General features: G+C 39.6%; 1 protein-coding gene across 2 annotated transcripts in view; it reads left to right on the top strand.

Annotated features, from left to right (window-relative positions):
- The window catches only part of ERCC6L2 (ERCC excision repair 6 like 2), a 68,995-nt gene that overhangs the window by 26,578 nt on the left and 21,424 nt on the right, over positions 1-20,993 (top strand). For both annotated transcript variants that reach the window (XM_083352883.1, XM_083352882.1), the window contains 8 exons: positions 1,399-1,518; positions 4,413-4,484; positions 5,668-5,813; positions 8,562-8,657; positions 8,753-8,852; positions 13,030-13,182; positions 14,151-14,222; positions 18,175-19,342. In XM_083352883.1, coding sequence (XP_083209009.1) covers positions 1,399-1,518; positions 4,413-4,484; positions 5,668-5,813; positions 8,562-8,657; positions 8,753-8,852; positions 13,030-13,182; positions 14,151-14,222; positions 18,175-19,342 — 1,927 coding nt within the window. The remainder of the gene's footprint in view (positions 1-1,398; positions 1,519-4,412; positions 4,485-5,667; positions 5,814-8,561; positions 8,658-8,752; positions 8,853-13,029; positions 13,183-14,150; positions 14,223-18,174; positions 19,343-20,993) is intronic.

Consider the following 20,993-nt stretch of genomic DNA (forward strand, 5'->3'; position numbering starts at 1 on the left):
TAGTGATGTTCGCAGTCATGACAGTGGTGAAAAAGTAACTTTACAATCAGTCCACACATTTATGACCTCCATGGATCTGTAAAACAAAGGAAAGCTGAAGTAAGATCGTGTGCATTTCATTTAACCACTGCTTTGCTTAACGACTGAGTTGCCTATATTGCTCTTCCCAGAATCTACTGTTTTTCGCCTTTCCTTTTTTATGGCAACAGGGACAGAACGCAAAGTTGTAAGGAACTGAGCGAGAACTGCCCCATTAGTAAAGAGGCAGTGCGGTGGCCTCATTCCACTCCCTGTAACCTAGCAATCTCCTTGATACCTGCTGTGTGTTTTACATTCATCTATTTCAAAACAATCTTCCTGAGAGCAGTTTTCTCTAGCCGGTATCAATCGTTAAGCTAAAAGCCTGCTCTTTTTCTTTTTTTTCCCCTTCGCCTTCCAATAGAAAGAGAAAAAGGGATGGCTGCAGAATGTCCAAAGGAGTTACGGAAGGCTGCTGCTTTCTAATTTCCCTTCTTTCTGCCTCGAAATATAAGAACGGTATAGTAAGCAGTCAGATCTACTACAAGTTTTAGCTTAGAAAAATCAGCAGAGGACTCAGTTGCTATCCCCATTTTCTCCTCTTCCTTTTAAGAGATGAGGGAAAGGAAATTACAGCCACAACTTGATGGTTGTAGCTTTCAGTCTGGAATAAGGGGTGGGCAGGACCTTGCCCCAGGTCCTGCCCACCTAGCAGTTAGAAAGGCAAATGCGAGTAGATTAATAGGTATTACTTTGGTGGAAAAGTAATGGTGTTCAATGCGCCTTTGGTATACAGCCACGCAGGCCACATGACCATGAAAAATGTCTTTGAATAATGGAGATGAGCATCACGCCCTAGAGTCAGACACAACTGGAGAGAGAAGGAAGGAAGGGTAAAGAATTGATATTTAAGATCACAAATAGGAATTTCATGAAGATATTCTGGAGGAGAAAAAAAAGGTGTGTGTGTGTGTGTCCTGGAATGAGAAGTAACAATCCAAGATATGACATCTATCTATTTATTGGTAGAATGAAACTGAGATGGATATGTGAGATTTTTGAACTATGGGGAGATGTAGACTAAAGAAATGGACTAGATGTAAGGACACTTTCAGCCATGGAATTTATTCTGATTTGTCCTTTTGTCACTCCAGCTCCCCCCCCTTTTTTTTCTTTTCCTTTTAGCTTATTCAAAGTAGAAGGAATGTCTTTTTGCTATTGCTACTGTTACACAAATGAAAATCCCTTGTCAAACTTCTGCAAGTAGCAGTCTTATCTTCTATAGACCTCCCGTGTTTTCAATTTTTCCTTGCACTAAGTGTATTCTTCCACTTCTTTTAATTCTGCGTTTTCTTTTGACTGATTTGTATTTTATTTTAGGAGGCCTACATCACAAGGATCTGCAGCCATGTTTTTTCCAAGTTTCCTGATTTTGTGGACCTTAGCAAAAATGCTGCTTTTGAAACTCTTTCTGATCCAAAATACAGTGGGAAAATGAAAGTAAGTAAAAGAGGGGAAAGATGGAGCAGAGCTGTTTTCCAGTACATATTTCTTTTGCTTGCATCCAGCACAGCATTTGTGGGGGAAAACCCATAATGATTATAATAATTATAATTATTACAAAACTTATCATCATTGACACTTTTCTGAGGAATTTAGTTGAGAGTTCTGCAGTTTGGAATCAGGCAATGCAAATACCAAATCTCTTTCTTTCTACCTGCCTGGAAAGGAAAAGAACCAGAATATCTAAAAGTATCCTACGATTTCTGTCTTCCTAGAGTTTGCAATACAGGTAGTCCTTGACCTAGGATCATAATCGAAACCCAGAATAGTGGTTGTAAGACATTGTAACCATACATCGAGACATTGTGTTATTGGTTCAAATTTTTTGATAGTTTTTGTGGTGGTCATTAAGCAAACACATGGTCATTAAAGAAATCCATTTTTCCCAACTGGCATTTTTTGCCAGAAACTGGAAGTAAAGACCAGTAACCTATAAAAAGAGTTTCAAATCACAATGCAGTGACCACGGGATGCTGTAAGTTACTGTAGAGATTAGCCAGTTGCCCAAAATGTGATCATGTGACTGTGTGTATGTGCAGCCACTGTAATTTGAGAAATGATTTGTAAGAGGTTTTGAGGAGGTCCACTATAACTCTGAATGGCTGTTAATGATCTTGTAGTATATGTGCATAGTGATGTAAAAGCAGCACCAGCGAATGAGTAGTAGTGAAATGAGGGGAGAAATTTTCTAGGTATTAACAGCCAGGCATTTGAACATCCACACAACAAAAATGCAAGTTATTTACTGGTTTGCTTTCACCTTGCAGACAATTGTTGTTCAGAAAGGAGGTTCCTACTTCTGCCTAAGTTGTATATAGTCAGTATTCTGTAGTTTTGTAAGGAATGAACTATTACAAGCATATTTTAAAATATGAAATTAGCAGGACAACTTTAATCAGGTACAATTGCTCTTAGGAGATTTACTTTATTTTTAATGAATCTATAAAGCTTTACCTGAAAGAAGGTTATGAAAATATTTCAGAGACAGCTTTTAAAATTAGATTTGAGTCCAAAACTCAAGAATTTATTGTTGACTTCTGTAGAGTTAACTTACATCAGGCCCTTATATCATTGGCCCTTTTATGACTTGTGGACTTCAACTTCCATTTTGCTCTCTTTTTTTATCCAATTTGTGGGAGAAACTGGAAGCTTCTTTGATTGATTAGTGCTTACTGTCTCTTATTCATATCTCCACAATGGTATGTCCCTAAAAGTCAGATGCAAACTCCAAAGTCATTAATCAAGCACTATTGCAACCCAAAGGTTGAACAGAGCTTCTGTTAAATTTCTCATAAATGCTGTGCTGGGTTTCGTATTCCCCTCCCTCTGCATCCTCCCCCCACCTCCAGTCAAAGAACATGGATAGATGGAGTGATGATTTGAGACCCCTGAAGGACTCAAAAGAACATAGGGGGTGGTGACTTTGCTCAGTATTGAAGAGAGGATCATCTGGTAATAAACTTTCATAAAACCAAGTTTATGGCCTTTGCCAAGAGATCAAAGGCACACTTCTGACATTTACCTGTGACATACAAAGAGAACAAGGTTGAGTAACTCTCATTGCTTTTGTGATCTTTCATGCTTCTGACTCCAAGAAGCTCACAGCAACAATGATCCCCCAAAACACTGAGGAATATACTATTACTACTTAGAATTTATTATAATCAAAATGCAGCTTCAGACCTGCAATCCTTACACTATCTGAAGAAAAGTCATGATGAAACTTCTTTAATCATTTTGCAACTTAATCCCCTTCCCCCGCTGGCATTTGTCCAAATTCCATAAAACAGATATCTCACTGTATCTCCTAATGCTATTCTAAGTAGATGAAAGTGCAGTATGGAGTATGGATGTTGATACTAATTTTTTGGCCAAGACAGTGTTTTCCCCTGTGGGCTTAGCCTCACTCATGCTGAAGGTAGGTCTGATTCCTCCTGAAAATAAATCTGGCTAGACACGTTATTGCTTGGACTCAATCTCTCGCTCTCCACCACCACCACCACCACCACCCCGCAATTTATTCTGTGAACAGGGTATAATGGGGACACACTACCAAACTGATTTAAGCCAAACTCTAAACTTTCCCACCACGGAAAACCTAAGGTACAGAGTAATATTAGTTGCATACTTTAAACAGCTAGAGGGCCCTAATAGCACAAGGATCTTTATTTTGGCTTGCTGCAGTGTCATCACTGCTGTGATAGATGAGAGACACAGGAAGATCAATAAGTTTGCCCCTGGAATGCTGGTGGGCAATTGGAACTGTCAAGCACATCTTCCTGTGCTGCTCATTTTAGATAGATGCCCAGAGTACCCTTCTCCAACTATTCACTAGAGCAATTCTAGATCTCCCTACAAATCTCTGACTCAACACATAATATTGCCAAATTCTTGGCAGCATTGTACAAAAGTTATCAGGAATTGATAGCCAGCCAGAGCTAAACAGACTTGACATATGCTATTATACTGCTGGTGCTTATTTCCAGAGATTTTGGTTGTGTAGCTTCTGTTGCCACAACTTAATTTTTAATTCATTTCTTTTTTGTAGGTTGCATACAGCACGCTATCAGCTTACTATATTTTATTCATTGTATGTAGTTTTCAGTTTTATAGTGGTTTTATGGCTTTATTTAACCATCCTTTAGCTCTGTACTCCCTGTTCTCATATGTTTTAGATAACAGATTGTTTCTCTGTGATACTTGTTGATTCTGCTATATCTGTATTTTTATTTAAAGACCAAAGTAAAGATATCATATTATGTAAAACAGATCTGGTAAAACATTTGGGGGTGAAGATTTAATCAATGTTACTTTCCATTGTTCACTTCCAGGTCCTTCAGAAGCTTTTAAATCATTTCAGAGAGAAAAAAGATAAAGTGCTTCTTTTTTCTTTTTCAACAAAGGTGAGCTACGTGATCTTAATGTAAAACCCAGGAAATATTAGCATCTTTCACCAATTACTGCTTTCTAGCTTGAAATGATTATGCATGGAATAATAGAGAATGAAGCATCTTCAAATGCTATAATTCTTTACAGGAGAAAACCTTTTACATCATACATTTCTACTCTGATAACCCCAAATCTATTCTTTGGGAAATGCTCTCCAAATGATCGTATGAGGTTTTCTCCCTACTTCTCTCAAAACACTAAAATTTAGGATTATTCATGCAAAATAATTCAGATTCAAAACCAATAAAAGGAAATATGAAGTAGGTATTAAAAATGTGGAATGCACTATCATCAAATGTAAAGGAGCACCAATTTAGATGTGTAAAGGATAGAGTCAGTAAAATTTACTATGGCTGAATACTTCCCCTGAATAACATGCAGAATATCTTCAACTGCCAGAGTGTACTAAAAGTAGATTATGCTCCTGTTTGTGCTTTGAGATCCCCAGTATATTATATTGTTGGCTCCTGTGCAGATGCTGGATTTATAAGACTTTGGCTTTGATTCAGCAAGGCTCTTCTTACATTCCTTGCTTCATGCAATAAAATCAATTTGTGTATATCATAATATGATCATCGTCATGTAGATATGATACATTTCCAGCACTAAACATTTTTCTACAAGAAAAATGAATATTATATGAATCATTTGTTAAATATAAAATTTAATATTGAATCTGTTAGAAATAATCCCTATTGAACCCCAGGAGATTTTCCCCCCTAAACCATATATATAACGATTGTGCTTCTAACTAAGCCCAAACACTTTGGTTTTGATGCGTGGAATTCCTGCTCTGCCGTTTTTGGGTCTTATGACATGGCAATCAAGATAAAGTAGTAATAGCCCCAAATGCTGCAAAGCAGAAATTCCACACATAATTGTCTGGTTTTTACAGATTCTGATGTAAATGTATATGAAGTTTCTGTATTAAATTACAACATTATTATAACATGCTAGAGAGTGGGAAAATTTAAATATTAATATTAATATAATAAATACAAACAATGGAAATGAGAAATATTTCTTTTCAGCCAGTATGTGTGACTTTGGATTAATGATGAAAAAAATGGCCTATTGGGAACTAGATTTGCCTGGTAGTTGTTTTTTACACTGTTCAATTACTGCTTTTTCCATTAGTTACTTGATGTTCTGGAACAATATTGTATGGCATCTGGGCTAGATTACAGAAGACTCGATGGCCGTACAAAGGCGGAGGACAGGGTCAAAATAGTAAAAGAGTTCAACAGCATGGAAGAAGTTAACATTTGCCTGGTTTCTACAATGTAAGAATGGCATGTCTGCTTATGTCTAGATAGAAATGTATTGCAAATTTATTCCACTCTTGATTGAGCTTGCATTTGTCATCTCCTTGGGAAGAAGCAATAACATTTCTATTGGCTATTATAAAACTGGGAAGTAGACTTCATCACTCAAAACTCTGAGGGCAGATGATATAAATGAATCATGTTCTTATGTATTACCATTTTTATTTACTCTTCTCCCCTCCTGGTTTTAATCTGGTATCTGAAAACAGTGATGAATATTGTTAACTAAATAAGAGTTTTATATTGACTTTAGAATCAAAATAACTATGCATAAACTTTGAAAGATGTTTTCTTAAACTGTGCCTGAATGGAGCCAATAGACAGATACACAAATTAGAATCAAGATAATTAATGCACAATTTTTGAAATATATTATCTTAGACCATTTGAATGAAGCCAGTAGACAAGATGCAGAAATTCAAAGAATTAATACAAACTATAGATATTACTATTTTAGTGTAGGGCAATTAGCTGCTTTTACTGCATAATACAGTACATCTCTTGCAATATAATTCCTAATTTACATTTCTGTGATACCACACCCAGAACATATGGAGCGTCAGTTTTCTTAAACTACTCTGTATCAAATAAAAGCTAAACATAAAGAACCTGCATCTACTAGAAACTGCTGAATTACATATACTAACAGTTCTAGCCTGATCCTTAGTTATGAGGGATACTGAAAGTTGTAATGTAGCATATGCTTCGTTAGTATGATAGATAATCAGTCTCCATAAGCCTTTTTCTCTTCCATACCGGGTGGGTATGGCCAGAGTGGGCGTGGCCTACTGGGTGGGCGTGGCTAGAGTGCAAATGGCCTACTGGGTGGGCGTGGCCAGCTCTACATCGTTTGCATCAAGAGTGCCTATGGGGGCCTGGGGAGGAGTGGGACAGATCTGAGGGTCTCTGGCAGAAGGAGGGTCTCTGGGCCAGGGCCAAGGCAGTGGGGGCCATTCCCTCACTGTTTCCAGGATGGCTTCGCGGGCCACATGAAACCACTTCGTGGGCCGCATCCGGCCCCCGGGCCTTGTGTTTGATATGTCTGCTCTATACCATGGGTGTCAAACTTGCCGTGTCACATAATGTGTTGCAACATATCACAACTTTTTTTGCATTGCCGGAGCTGGGGTGGGTGCGGCCTCCATATGATGCAACCGGCCCATGGGCCGGCAGTTTGACAAATCTGCTCTATACCCTGTTTTTCTGTGATCTGTAGTTCTAATGGTGATTAATATTCGACAAGGTTTATGTGTGCGAAACCAACTACATCTGTGGCTCCAGTTTACTCTCTGCTTCAATCTTCTAGTAAGGACAGACATTTTAGCTTCAAGAAAAGCAACACATTTAAATAATCAAATTGCATTTGAGTTCAGTTTAGTTTAGTTTTCGTTTCCTAAGCCAAATGCTTAGTAGCTTACAAACATTAGAACGCAGCTACATAATGTATTATATCAGGAAAAGTAACCACTTTTTGCAAAAGCTCATACAAAGTCCATCAGTGATTCAATAGTCTGCAAGAAATTTTTGCTGATATCTATTTATAATTCAGATAGTACTTTTTTGAAGCGTGAAATGATGAGAGGAAATCTTTAGTAAGAAGAGTAATCCCTTTTTCCCATTAAGGCACAACAAGATTATTCAGCTAAAAGTTATTGTACCTATGGGCCAAAGTAGAAAAACACTGTCGTGTGTTAAATTTTTTATAAACTATTTTGGATATATTCTTCTAGATTTACTCAGAAATTGTATAGCTTCAAAACATTTGTAAAGAAATAATACTCAGTATACTGTTCTGATTTTTAAAAAAGGAAAACCTATCACACGGTCATGTTATGCAAATTGATTCTCAGTCTCTGCTCTAAAGATTGTAAGTTATCTAAATATGTCAGTAAGACTTGTCAACATGGAGTACATTTAGTTGCAGAGGTACCTGTGAAGTGTATGTATATAAAATGTCAATTTTCCTTAAGTGCATCACTGCCACCCATTCTGATACCTTCCCTGTGTCCTTGTGAAGTAGTTTAATGAAAACTTATAATGCACCATAATTGTTTATTTGTAGTTTAATATAAAACTACAACACACCATAATTATTTATGTGGTCTATTTTTGCCTAATTTAAAAATGGTGGAAAGGAAGCATTGTATGAAAACTTGGAAGATTAAGAACATTTAGATAACTTTATTTCTTAAGTTTTTATTGGAAACCAAAATGAACATGGATCTCCTGGTACCAAATGAAAGAAAGTAGGTTAACTATGTGGCAAAATACTTTTTTTAAAAAAATAGAGTAATATATTCAGTATAAATGTTAATTTTTCTCCACATAAGTTGGCGAAGAATGCAAACTTTATGTTGTTGGACAAGTTATATATCTTAAAGTTATTATGCTGCTGTAAAAATGGCTGCAGTTTTCCTGTCAGGATGTGAATTATGGAAGTGATTAGGCATCACCTCTAGCACACTCAAATGCTTTTGGGAAAATCTTGATTGACTACGGAACTGCTATGAGTTTGTCTATAATGAAGATCTACATTGTATTTCTGTTTTTGTTTTGTAGCCTTAATTGCTGATAATTGAGAAATTGTCACTAATTTGTAAAGAGAAAAATTTTTTAGAGCAGGACTACTACCAGTGCATGGTATAAATTGTTTTGCACTCCTTTATTTGTTCCTTACCGTTTACATTTCTTTTCCTTATTATAAAGGGCTGGTGGATTGGGTCTTAATTTTGTTGGTGCTAATATTGTCATACTGTTTGATCCAACGTGGAATCCAGCTAATGATCTTCAGGCCATTGACAGGTATATTCTAATATGTTAATTTGTTTTAAAAAAGTTTTCTTTCTATTGTTGGGAGGCTTATCTTTATTTTGATCTTGAAAATAATGATTTTGCAGAGCATACAGAATTGGCCAGCGTAGGGATGTGAAAGTATTTCGGCTAATTTCTTTGGGGACTGTGGAAGAGATGATGTACTTACGACAGATTTACAAACAGGTAAAACTTTTCATTATATTTGCAGTCATGTTGGTTTCTTAATAATACATTGCTATGACTTGGCCTGTTTGTTGGGGAAGGGAATTCAACCAAATACAACTCAGTAATCTTCAGCTTGGTTTTATAGCTTTTGGATTAATTTAATTCTGATTCATAAAATTAAGCATTCCTACACTGTATATTATTAAGGAAAAGGAACTCTGCCATTGACCCAAATGCATTTTAATGAAAAAAACCACAATTTAATTTATTAGGTAAAGGTTCCCCCGCACATGTGTGCTAGTCGTTTCCAACTCTAGGGGCTGGTGCTCATCTCCGTTTCAAAGCCGAAGAGCCAGCGCTTGTCCGAGGATGTCTCCGTGGTCATGTGGCCGGCATGACTAGACGCCAAAGGCGCACTGAACGCTGTTACCTTCCCACCGTAGTGGTCCCTATTTTTCTACTTCCATTTTTACGTGCTTTCAAACTGCTAGGTTGGCAGAAGCTGGGACGAGTAACAGGCGCTCACTCTGTTACATGGCACTCGGGATTCGACCCACCAAACTGCCGACCATCTGATCGGCAAACTCAGCGTCCTAACCCACTGAGCCACCGTGTCACAACATATTTGTTGGGACAGCCAAAGTGGCACAAGAAGTTATGGAAACTTTTAAGTCTCAACAATTCTTCAGCAGACAAAAGTCACAAAACTCAGGGAATGGTCATGCTCTGAGGTCTGTAGTTTTAAAGGCACTCTTAGGTAGCATGTTGCAGATTGTGAATGCATTAGTCAAGGAGAGATATTGGCATTTAGGACAAAGAATGATGGCTACCCCATCTCTTTCTGCACTTTCTTCTTCTCTAGTTCTGAAATCCTGAATCTCTTTCCAGCCATTGGCATGAATTTAAGAAATTTAATAGTCTTTCTGATGTCACCATATTACAGGTAGTCCTCGACTTACAACAGTTCATTTAGTGACTGTTCAAAGTTGCAACAGCACAGAAAAATGTCATTTAATAACCATTTTTCAAACTTAACAACCATTGCAGCATCCAGGTGGTCATGTGATCAAAATTTGGATGCTTGGCAACTGACTCATATTTATGAAGGTTATAGTCACGTGATCATATTTTGCGACCTGACAACCAAAGTCAATGGGGAAGCCAGATTTCACTTAACATCTGTGTTACTAATTTAACAACTGCAGTGGTTCACTTAACAAATAGGACAAAACTCACTTTAACAAATTTCTCATTTGGGCACCATAAATTCTGGGCTCGATTATGGTCATAAGTCGGGGACTACTTGTATATCTGCATCGTAATGCCTTCTTAGCTCAGATGTATTTTCTCTGGATCCACCACGGCTATCTTGCAAAGCCAGGAAAAAGGTGCAAGGTCTCTAAAGGCTGCCAGTGGGCAAAGAAAATTTGTCCATTTTCAATATAAATATTGTCTAATAACAAACTGCTTTTCAGATGCAAAAGCAATTCATGAAGCCGTCAAGGATTTAGAGAGCAACAGAGGAGGAAGAAAGCCCAAGTTCTGAATCTGGTTGTCAAATGTGGTCTACGCATTTGACTTATATAGAATTACAATATGCACCTTGACAGATTGCCTCTGTGTTGTCAGATCTTGAAGTATATCCCTGCTGGCTATTCAATTTATAATTGCAAGAAAGAGAAACTGGAAAGGATGCTTTTTTGCCATGTCTCCAAAGAGACTTTTTTCCTGCTGTGCTTTATAGTGCTCAGTCAATGCACATCCTGAGTGTTTCATTTATCTGTAGAATAAAGGGGAGAGGAAGAAGTCATTTTTCTTCTTCTGAAATATTCTTGTAAAGTGCGAGTAGGGTTTACTTGATCTCACTGCTGACATCTCTCATCTAGGATATTTACTGTTAACTATTGAGGATTTAAGGGCATCGGTCCCTTCTTTCTCTTATTCTGTATTCCAGTTCCTTTTTTGCTCCTCAGGTGACACCCTAAAATGCCATGCCTCAACCATAAACGTGAAACATTCAGACAGTCTGAATTTTGATCCTTCTAAATCAGACTTCTGATATCCTCCAGCTATGCTGGATTTCAACTCTGATCATCTCCAAGTAGTATAATCCATCACAGCTGGAGGACAACAGACTGCTAGGGGTAGTTTCCAGCGCAGACCACAAAACAGAAAACTGCAGAATACTAACCACACTATACTAACCATAGACATGAGTGCTATTGTGCTCACTAGGGTTCAGAACTGGGAGAAGAAGATCACTGTCATAGAAGTTCATATATCTAGAATCTACACAATATCTGAATTTGTGAAATATAAAGCTTTTAAGTAATCCTCAGTGCTCCCACTTTACATGGTGGAGGGAGAATAATTCGGGAGATTTAAAGTTGTGTCATGGTTATACATTCGACTGCATAGGATTATGCTATGTTACATACATTTTGGCCGAGGACCAATCTAAATATTTCTATATTTATGCAGTACCGTATTTTCCGGCGTATAAGACGACCCGGCGTATAAGACGACCCCTGACTTTTGAGAAGATTTTCAAGGTTTTTCGTCTTATACGCCGGAAAATACTTACATGCCAGTTGCCAAGTGTCCGACACAAGCCCGATTCAGATTCAGCCCTGTCTGATGCAAATGGTGCAAAGCCACGCGCTCTTCCAGGCCAGACTCTGCAAACAGCACGCCAGAAGCCGCAACCACCGCGGGAACTCTGAGTCCCCGCCTTTCGGCAGCCTGCACAGCCAAGCGCGATTCGGCTTTGAGATAGCATTTGCAGACAGAGCAGCCGCCGCGTCTGGAGCCAAGCCCTGCCCAGGAGACGGTTGGCCAGGTGGGCCCGGAAGACGCGCTAGAGAGCCGGGCTTGGGGCGGCCATGCCGAGGCCGGCTGGCGAGGGCCGCTGCATGGTCTGCGGGCAAGAGGGGTGCCAAGTACCGATGTTCCGCACTCCGTGACCAGGCAAGCGATTCTTCCGGTCGGCGCGGGTCAGGCGGTGCCTCGGCAGGAGCAAAGGTGCTCCCTTCCTACTGTCTGTCGCTGCCTACGGGCGCGACATTCAGTGGGGCCCCTCTTCGCAGCACGCCGCACAGGCCTCACCCGTCTCCCCATGGACGCGCCTCCCTCGCTACGGGAGCCACCCCTGCCATCCCTGCATGCCACAGACGCAGGCCCACCTCAACTCGTCAGAGCCTGCCTTCCGCGCGTCAGCTGCTTCTTCCGACCATCTGATGCCGCGTCTGTCCCTCCAGCGATCGCCGGCCTGGCTCGGAGGCAGGGGAGGCTCGCGAAGAGGAGGCTTCTCCCTCCTGTCTGAACCCCGGTGGCGATGGCGACAGCGGCGGCTCAGCTCCAAGCCGTTCCATCCCCTCCCCCGATCCGATGAGTGATTGACACACCGACGCCCGGCAGCTGACCAGCGCGTGCGCAGGACAATTCTGCCGGGCCTTGGGCGTCCTTGACCGGGACCGGACCCATCCGGTCTGCAGTGCCTAGACACGGTGTGGGCTGGGAGGTTTGGCGGCGACATGCTGGCTGGGAGGCGGCTTCGGAGCGCGTTGCCGGGGACTGCAGATCAGAGAGGTGAATAGTATTTTCCGGCGTATAAGACGACCCGGCGTATAAGACGACCCCCAACTTTTGAGACGATTTTCATGGGTTAAAAAGTAGTCTTATACGCCGGAAAATACGGTATATTTTAGATGTAATGGTTGAAGTTGGACTTCAGTAAAATGTAGGGATGGGGATGCTGTCTTTGCCGTCTTATATCAGAGGCAGGCAATGTACGATTCACCTGCTTCATATGCTCTCTTTACAAAGGCATTCCTCCCACAGACCACCTTAGATCATGTTAATATCATTTGCTATTCTAGCTAATAAAATTTTGCAAGGGATGACGATGGTGATGATGATAATGATGCACTGAACGGTATGTCTTTGTAACAGGTTTTTAATAGATTTCTTAATTTCTTATGTTATACAAAATAATAGGAAAGAACATGCCTATCCTGTGCTGTATGTTAATGTGATAGAACAATAATAGCATCCGTTGGGGAAAATAAAAATATATTATTTCCTTGTTGGACATTCTGCTTGCTTTCAATAAAACTATTTTGGCACTGTGCATATTTGGAAATTCTGCTATGTTATTGGCATGTGATTTTGAAATGTGCATGTTGCTCTGTTTCAGCAATTGCATTGTGTAGCGATTGGAAGTAAAAATGCCAAGCGATATTTCAAGGCAGTTCAAGGATCCAGAGAGCATCAAGGAGAACTTTTTGGGATTCGTAATCTTTTCAGGCTTCAAGACCATGGATCCTGTCTTACAAAAGAGATTCTAGAGGTGCTGAGCTTTTATTTGGGCTTTCTGGATATTTTGATTTATCCACCCTATTATTTTTTATGTTGTTGAATAATGCTCATTAGAAAATTCAAAAGAATATTCACCATGATAAAACCACAAATTCTCATTGCATGAAAATAGCCCAGTTTATTACAATAGCATTTTCCCCCCATTCATTTAATTTTAACTATGTACATATTTACTGTACTGGGAAATGTGACTACATAATTCTTTCGTTTATCTTCATCTTTATTATTTATTTTCTTGCTCAAGATGTCTGCCATTCACTCAATCAGCCTCTCTTCTGGGACATTGTATTACATATGCCTTGGTTTTTTTCCTGCCAAATTTCTATTTTGAATGGGTTATAATCCTTAGGGCTGTGGGAATTTATTCTTTTTTTTTTAATCCCATTTATATCTCCGAAGACTCAGGGCGGCTTACAATTTAAGCACAAATCAATGTGCTTAGCAGTAGCCTTCATTCTATGTATATGCCTGCTTATTAGGGCTTTCGCCCCCCCCCCCAAGCGGCATTATTACAAAGTCAGCTTAATTGCCCCCAACAATCTGGGTCCTCATTTTACCTACCTCGGAAGGATGGAAGGCTGAGTCAACCTTGAGCCTGGTGGGACTCGAACCTGCACTAATTGCAGGCAGCTGGTGTTACTTAAGGAGGCATTAGTCCACTGCTCCACCAAGGAGACATTGCAGCAGACATTGAAATTAGAAAACCTAGGAAGCTCCCTTACATTGAGCTGGTACTTTGATGGTCTTTTCAGGCCTTAGTCAATGTGCCAATTGATATTCCCTATTCCCATTCCTTGAGCACAGATTGAAGTCAGATTTCTTACATAGGAAATAGAAATCAGAATGTTTATACTATTAATATACAATTTAGTGACATAGATAGAATTTGTAGACCAACTCAGGGAATGACTTATTTAAAAGTATTTTGCTCTTTTATAGAGAGAAGGCCAAGTAGAAGCTGGTGTCATGACAGCTGCTACGTGGTTGAAAGAGGGATCCCGGCCTCGTGAGGTAGAAATAATAAATAATATCATGAAACATGTTGTATAATGTTTTTGTAAATGTGATGTATAATATTTCCTTCTAGAAATAAAACCTCAGGTAAACAGGAAGAATTAGAAGTGTTAGGAATGTGAGGCCATTGATGTTCTGAACTCAATGCTTTTTGCTTGCATTATAACATACAGAGTTTATTTTCCAGTTCATTTGACAGGTTTTGAATCTGGTTCATGAAAAGATAGAGCTGAATAGGTATAATTAGGCACATGGCACTGCGGAGCACAGCTTCAGTGGTACTCATAACAGTCAACCAGTGGAACAGCTTACCCCCAGAAATCGTGGGCGCTCCATTGCCGGAAGTTTTTAAAAAAGAGACTGGACAATTAGCTGTCTGAGATGGTATAGGTCCTCCTGCTTGAGCAGGGAGCTGGACTAGAAGACCTCCAAGGTCCCTCCCAGCTCTATTATATTCTAAAACATTGAATAACATACAGCCAATGAAGATGGTTCTTAAAAATTAAATAAGCTTATGATGTAACTATGGAGCTAGTGTAATAAACTGTACATTTGGGGGTTTTTTGTCTTTTACTGTCTTTACTATCATTATTTGCCTTCAGTTCAAGAGTAGAAGAACATTTTCCCCCACTACTAAAATTCAGAATTCAGAATATTCAGTCTAGTAATAGAACTGAGAATTCATAATAATACATTGGCAGCAAGTTGCACATGTAGTTCAGTGAAATATAGAGGGTCTGATACAGGATTTCTATTAGAAAATAGTAACTTTCAAGAGCTGAACCATGAGAACATTTGCAAAGTTTATCTGAAGTAATCCCCTTGACTTAGAGTTTATATTTTGTTACATTCCAAGGCTTCATTCTAAAATGAAGTCTAGTACAGCTGATAAACAAGGTATGATAAATATATATATATATATAGCATCAAAATATACCATAATATAGAGAATGTGAAGATTAGCCAAATGAGTGCATTTAAATGTTTATACCATATACAGTATTCCACTAATTTCTGCAATGTATTTCCTTAAAATTAATTAAACTAAACTAAACTTCTAATACTGTACAGGTGAAACTCGAAAAATTAGAATATCGTGCAAAAGTTCATTTATTTCAGTAATGCAACTTAAAAGGGGAAACTAATATGTGAGATAGACTCATTACATGCAAAGCAAGATACTTCAAGCCGTGATTTGTCATAATTGTGATAATTATGGTGTACAGCTCATGAAAACCCCAAATCCACAATCTCAGTAAATTAGAATATTGTGAAAAGGTGCAATATTCTAGGCTCAAAGTGTCCCACTCTAATCAGCTAATTAAGCCATAACACCTGCAAAGGGTTCCTGAGCCTTTAAATGATCTCTCAGTCTCGTTCAGTAGGAATCACAATCATGGGGAAGACTGCTGACCTGACAGTTGTGCAGAAAGCCATCATTGACTCCCTCCATAAGGAGGGAAAGCCTCAAAAGGTAATTGCAAAAGAAGTTGGATGTTCCCAAAGTGCTTTATCAAAGCACATTAATAGAAAGTTATGTGGAAGGGAAAAGTGTGGAAGAAAAAGGTGCACAAGCAGCAGGGATGACCGCAGCCTGGAGAGGATTGTCAGGAAAAGGCCATTCAAAAGTGTTGGGGACTTTCACAAGGAGTGGACTGAGGATGGAGTCAGTGCATCAAGAGCCACCACCCACAGACGGATCCTGGACATGGGCTTCAAATGTCGTATTCCTCTTGTCAAGCTGCTCCTGAACAACAAACAACGTCAGAAGCGTCTTACCCACGCGAAAGAAAAACAGACCTGGTCTGTTGCTCAGTGATCCAAAGTCCTCTTTTCTGATGAGAGCAACTTTTGCATCTCATTTGGAAACCAAGGACTGAGAGTCTGGAGGAAGAATGGAGAGGCACATACTGCAAGATGCTTGAAGTCCAGTGTGGAGTCTGTGTTGATTTGGGGAGCCATGTCATCTGCTGGTGTTGGTCCAGTGTGCTTCATTAAGTCCAGGGTCAACGCAGCCGTCTACCAGGAGATTTTGGAGCACTTCATGCTTCCTTCCGCAGACGAGCTTCATGGGGATGCTGACTTCATTTTCCAGCAGGACTTGGCACCTGCCCACACTGCCAAAAGCACCAAAACCTGGTTCAATGACCGTGGGATTACTGTGCTTGATTGGCCAGCAAACTTGCCTGACCTGAACCCCATAGAGAATCTATGGGGCATTGCCAAGAGAAAGATGAGAGACATGAGACTGAACAATGCAGAAGAGCTGAAGGTCACTATTGAAGCATCCTGGTCTTCCATAACATCTCAGCAGTGCCACAGGCTGATAGCTTCCATGCCAGGCCGCTTTGAGGCAGTAATTGCTGCAAAAGGGGCCCAAACCAAGTACTGAGTACATATGCATGCTTATACTTTTCAGAGGTCCGATATTGTTCTATGTACACTCCTTGTTTTATTGATTGCATGTAATATTCTAATTTTCTGAGATTGTGGATTTGGGGTTTTCATGAGCTGTATGCCATAATCATCACAATTGTGACAAATCACGGCTTGAAGTTATCTTGCTTTGCATGTAATGAGTCTATCTCATATATTAGTTTCCCCTTGTATGTTGCATTACTGAAATAAATAAACTTTTGCACGATATTCTAATTTTTTGAGTTTCACATCTATGTATTACTTACAACACTGATTGAATGGAATAGGATTTGTTTCCTTTCTTATTGAGCTAGAAATGCCTCTATATATCTTTGATTTGGATAATTGTTTTGCACAAAAAAGAAAAGAAAAATCTGGGAAGATTAGACAGTAGAAGTTATGATGAAGATTTTCTCCTTAGTAAGTAAATAATAGGTAGCTTTTTTGTTGTTACATAGTTTCTAAGGATTTTTTTCCCCACCACAGTTCATGCCTGTTTAATATAAATGCAGGCTGAATGCAGACATAGCCAATGAACACAAGACATCCTGCCAAAGAGAATAATAGAAGTCTGTTTTTGATACTGTCACTTTTCTCTCGCATCTCCCTGTGAAACTGCCAGCATATTTCACTGTATCTCTCAACTCTCAAAAGTCACTTTTTCAGGGAGCTACATGTGAAAAGAGGAATTAGAAAAATAACTCCTCTTCATCACTGATCTGCAAAACCAACCCAAGAGCTGATAGTCAGTGTATATCTTACCGTATTTTTTATTTATTTATTTATTTAATTTTTATTACATTTATATCCCACCCTTCTCCGAAGACTCAGGGCGGCTTACAAGCTTAGCAGTAGCCTTCATTCTATGCATATGCCTGCTTGTTAGGGCTTTCACACACACACCCAAGCGGCATTATTACAAAGCCAGTTTATTGCCCCCAACAATCTGGGTCCTCATTTTACCTACCTCGGAAGGATGGAAGGCTGAGTCAACCTTGAGCCTGGTGGGATGCGAACCTGCACTAATTGCAGGCAGCTGGTGTTACTTAAGGAGGCATTAGCCCACTGCTCCACCAAGGCGCATGTCATGTTAAAATCATGACAATGGCTTTTAAACATTTGACAGTTTTTTATTTTTAATCCCATTTATATCCTGCCCTTCTCCGAAGACTCAAGGCGGCTTACAATCTAAGCACAAATCAAATGTGCTTAGCAATAGCTTTCATTCTATGTATATGCCTGCTTGTTAGGGCTTTTGGGGGGCCCCAAGCGGCATTTTACAAAGTCAGCTTATTGCCCCCAACAATCTGGGTCCTCATTTTACCTACCTTGGAAGGATGGAAGGCTGAGTCAACCTTGAGCCTGATGGGACTCGAACCTGCACTAATTGCAGGCAGCTGGTGTTACTTAAGGAGGCATTAGCCCACTGCTCCACCAAGGCTCTTTTATGACAGCAATATAGTTTTTAAGGGCTGATTGTTAAGAGTGATATTTAATGAAACGTTTTAAATCAATGGCTTCTTTTATACAGGAGACAGAGTGCGATTATGAAGATCAAGATGCAAAACCATTGGAAAAGGAAGGACTTGAGTCTTTCAGTGACTCCAGTGATGAGGAGCATGAGAACAAATCTGAGGTCCAAGCAATAAGAAAGAGAAATTACAAAGCGAAACGTGCCGTAGTTGCAGAGGGGCAACTCAGTTTACTGCAGTGTGGATTTCCTAAACTTCTAGAAAAGAAAACTGGAAGAGCTGAGGAGGGCGGTTGCATCGGGATGTCTATTGATGAAAATGCGGATCACAGATTTATGAGAGGGCAATCCAAAGGAAAGGCCCAGAATGAGGGTTCTGTGAAAACTCAGGGCAGGTACATTTCAGGATGTAAGAAAAGCTTGCTGTCAAACATGAGCATGGAGAGACAAGAGAAGCATGGTGAAACAGCGCATAGGGCTTATCCTGTTTTACCATGCTCCGAGGAAGAAAAGGATCGATGTAAAAACATGTACAACTCAAACAAAGGTGGAATAGTTGTGGACATTGAAGACAGCTCAAGTGAAAGTGATACTGTCTTTCCTTCCCAATTTCCTAAGGGCCAGGAGGAGTCTACTAAAAGATTTCAAGAGAAAGACAGAGAGTGTGATCTTTTAGCTGCAGAAAAAATGCACTTGCTTACGCCGTTGCAAAAACATTTGACTTCAGAGGAGAGTTATGCAAGGGTTCTGCCTTTCAGTAAAATAAAACCATTTGAAGACATCCAAAAGGTAACAACTAGGAAAGAAGTAAGTGATATTAGCGACGAATCGGAAGACATTGAGATGTCCCCTTCAGGAAAGCAGAAATTAACCAGTACAGCGAAACGAAAACGATTCCAGAACAAGGAAAGAAACAAGTCTTCTAAAACTGTTGTTCATAGAAGCAGTCCCAGTAGGAAAGAAAGCAATGCTGATTCTCAGATTATAGAGGAATATTCATCAGAAGATGAACATTTTCCGGTTAAGACGGTTAAGGCTAGTAAAAAAAAACTAACGCTGAAGGACAATAGGAGTGGCATTCAAATTATGTCCAGATTCTCACCATATCTCAATTATCCTTCCGTGACATTGAGAACACACAGTAATTCTAGCAGATGGCAGTCTTCTGTAAGCAAAGAGTCGCCCTCAGGCCAAGGACAAAAAGTAGGATCACTGGATGGGCTTTTTGGTAATTATTTATTTATTTATTATTTATTTATTATTGGGATTTATATGCCGCCCTATCTCCCGAAGGACTCAGGGCGGCTAACAACAATAACATACAATAATACAGAAGTTAAAAGAAAAATTTAATTAATGGCCCTGTAGAATAAATTAAAATTAAAATAAGTCAAAAATTAAAGTTAAAAAATTAAAAACATAAATTAAAATCCCTGTCAGTCCAGGTCAGCCTGGTGGAAAAGGAGTGTTTTGAGGCTGCGGTGAAAGGACTGGAGATCTGGGGCCATCCGAAGCTCAGGAGGGAGCTGGTTCCATAGGGCTGGTGCTCCCACAGAGAAGGCCCTCCCCCTGGGGGTCGCTAGCCGACATTGTCTAGCCGATGGTACCCTGAGGAGGCCTTCTCTGTGTGAGCGCACTGGGCGATGGGAAGTCGTTCCCGGCAGCAGATGGTCCTGTAAGTATCCCGGGCTTAAGCCATGTAGGGCTTTAAAGGTAAGTACCAGCACCTTAAATCTCACCTGGAGGACAACCGGTAACCAATGCAGCTCACGCAGGAGGAGTATCGGGGTGCTCCCTTCACTACCCGCGCACAAATTTCACATTTTTTTCTTGAACATTACCATTTTCTTCTTCTCTGTTGTCGATTTATGATCACCTTCAGTTCTTCCTTAGACTTCTTTCTCCTTGAATGATAAATTCTTCCTAATCAGGGATTACAGCTCTGTTACACTGCTTAAAATCTAAGATGCCCAATGTCATCAGCACAGTGTCCTGTGTTGCTTAGGAGAGGTCAGCTTTGCATGATTCCATTCTTCAGAGAGCAGGGATTCAGAAGGCCATGTTGAGCCATTGGTCACTGATAACAAATTGTTCTTCAAGATTTGATCTTGTTGCCCATGTTATATAACTTTCACAAGAAGCTACTGGAGGAGATCATTTAGGAATTTGCAACAATTAAACATAACATATTTATTGTAAAAATTTACATGCTGCATTCATGAGGTCCTGTATTAAGCCTTCTATACACAGTCAGCAAAACATATTAGGTGTTGGTCTCATGAACTAATTGTATGTGGCCCGGCATAATGTCTGCTAAACCAGTAGCAAAAGCCAGTAGAACATTTGCCATCAAATCCTTGGAATGGCCTCTCACTAGCATCTGATTGGCTGGCACCCAGATGCTTTTTGAGCAACTGGTCAAAATTAAGTTCTTCAGGGGGGTTGTTTGGGTCTTCATTCTGCCTTAGTTTTCTTGTAGAATGGTTGTGTTAATACCGTATAATCTTTATTCTGTAATGTTTCTTTTGTTGTAAATTGCCAGGAGTCCCTACGGATTCAGTGCTTAATAAATGTAATTAATAACTTCTAAAATGTTTAATCTGAATATAGATTGGTTTTGGTGTTTGTAGATTGCATAGAATGTGTTGTTCTTTTCTATAATTGTTGATGCTGAAGCAGAAATCATTTTAATTGGTTCTGGCTAAGTTAAAATTGAGTATTATAAGAATTTTTAAATGTTTTCAGTAATCTTGTATTTTTACTGTGTTATGCATCAGCCTCATAAATAACAATTAGAATGTAATATTTAGTAATGATTATAATTTATGTTGGATCAGATGGCATTATCTAGTTCACTTTCAGAAAAGCTAAGAGTTGGA

The sequence above is a fragment of the Vipera ursinii genome, assembly GCF_947247035.1.
Source record: "Vipera ursinii genome assembly, chromosome: 2".
In the NCBI taxonomy this organism is placed as follows: Eukaryota; Metazoa; Chordata; class Lepidosauria; order Squamata; family Viperidae; genus Vipera; species Vipera ursinii.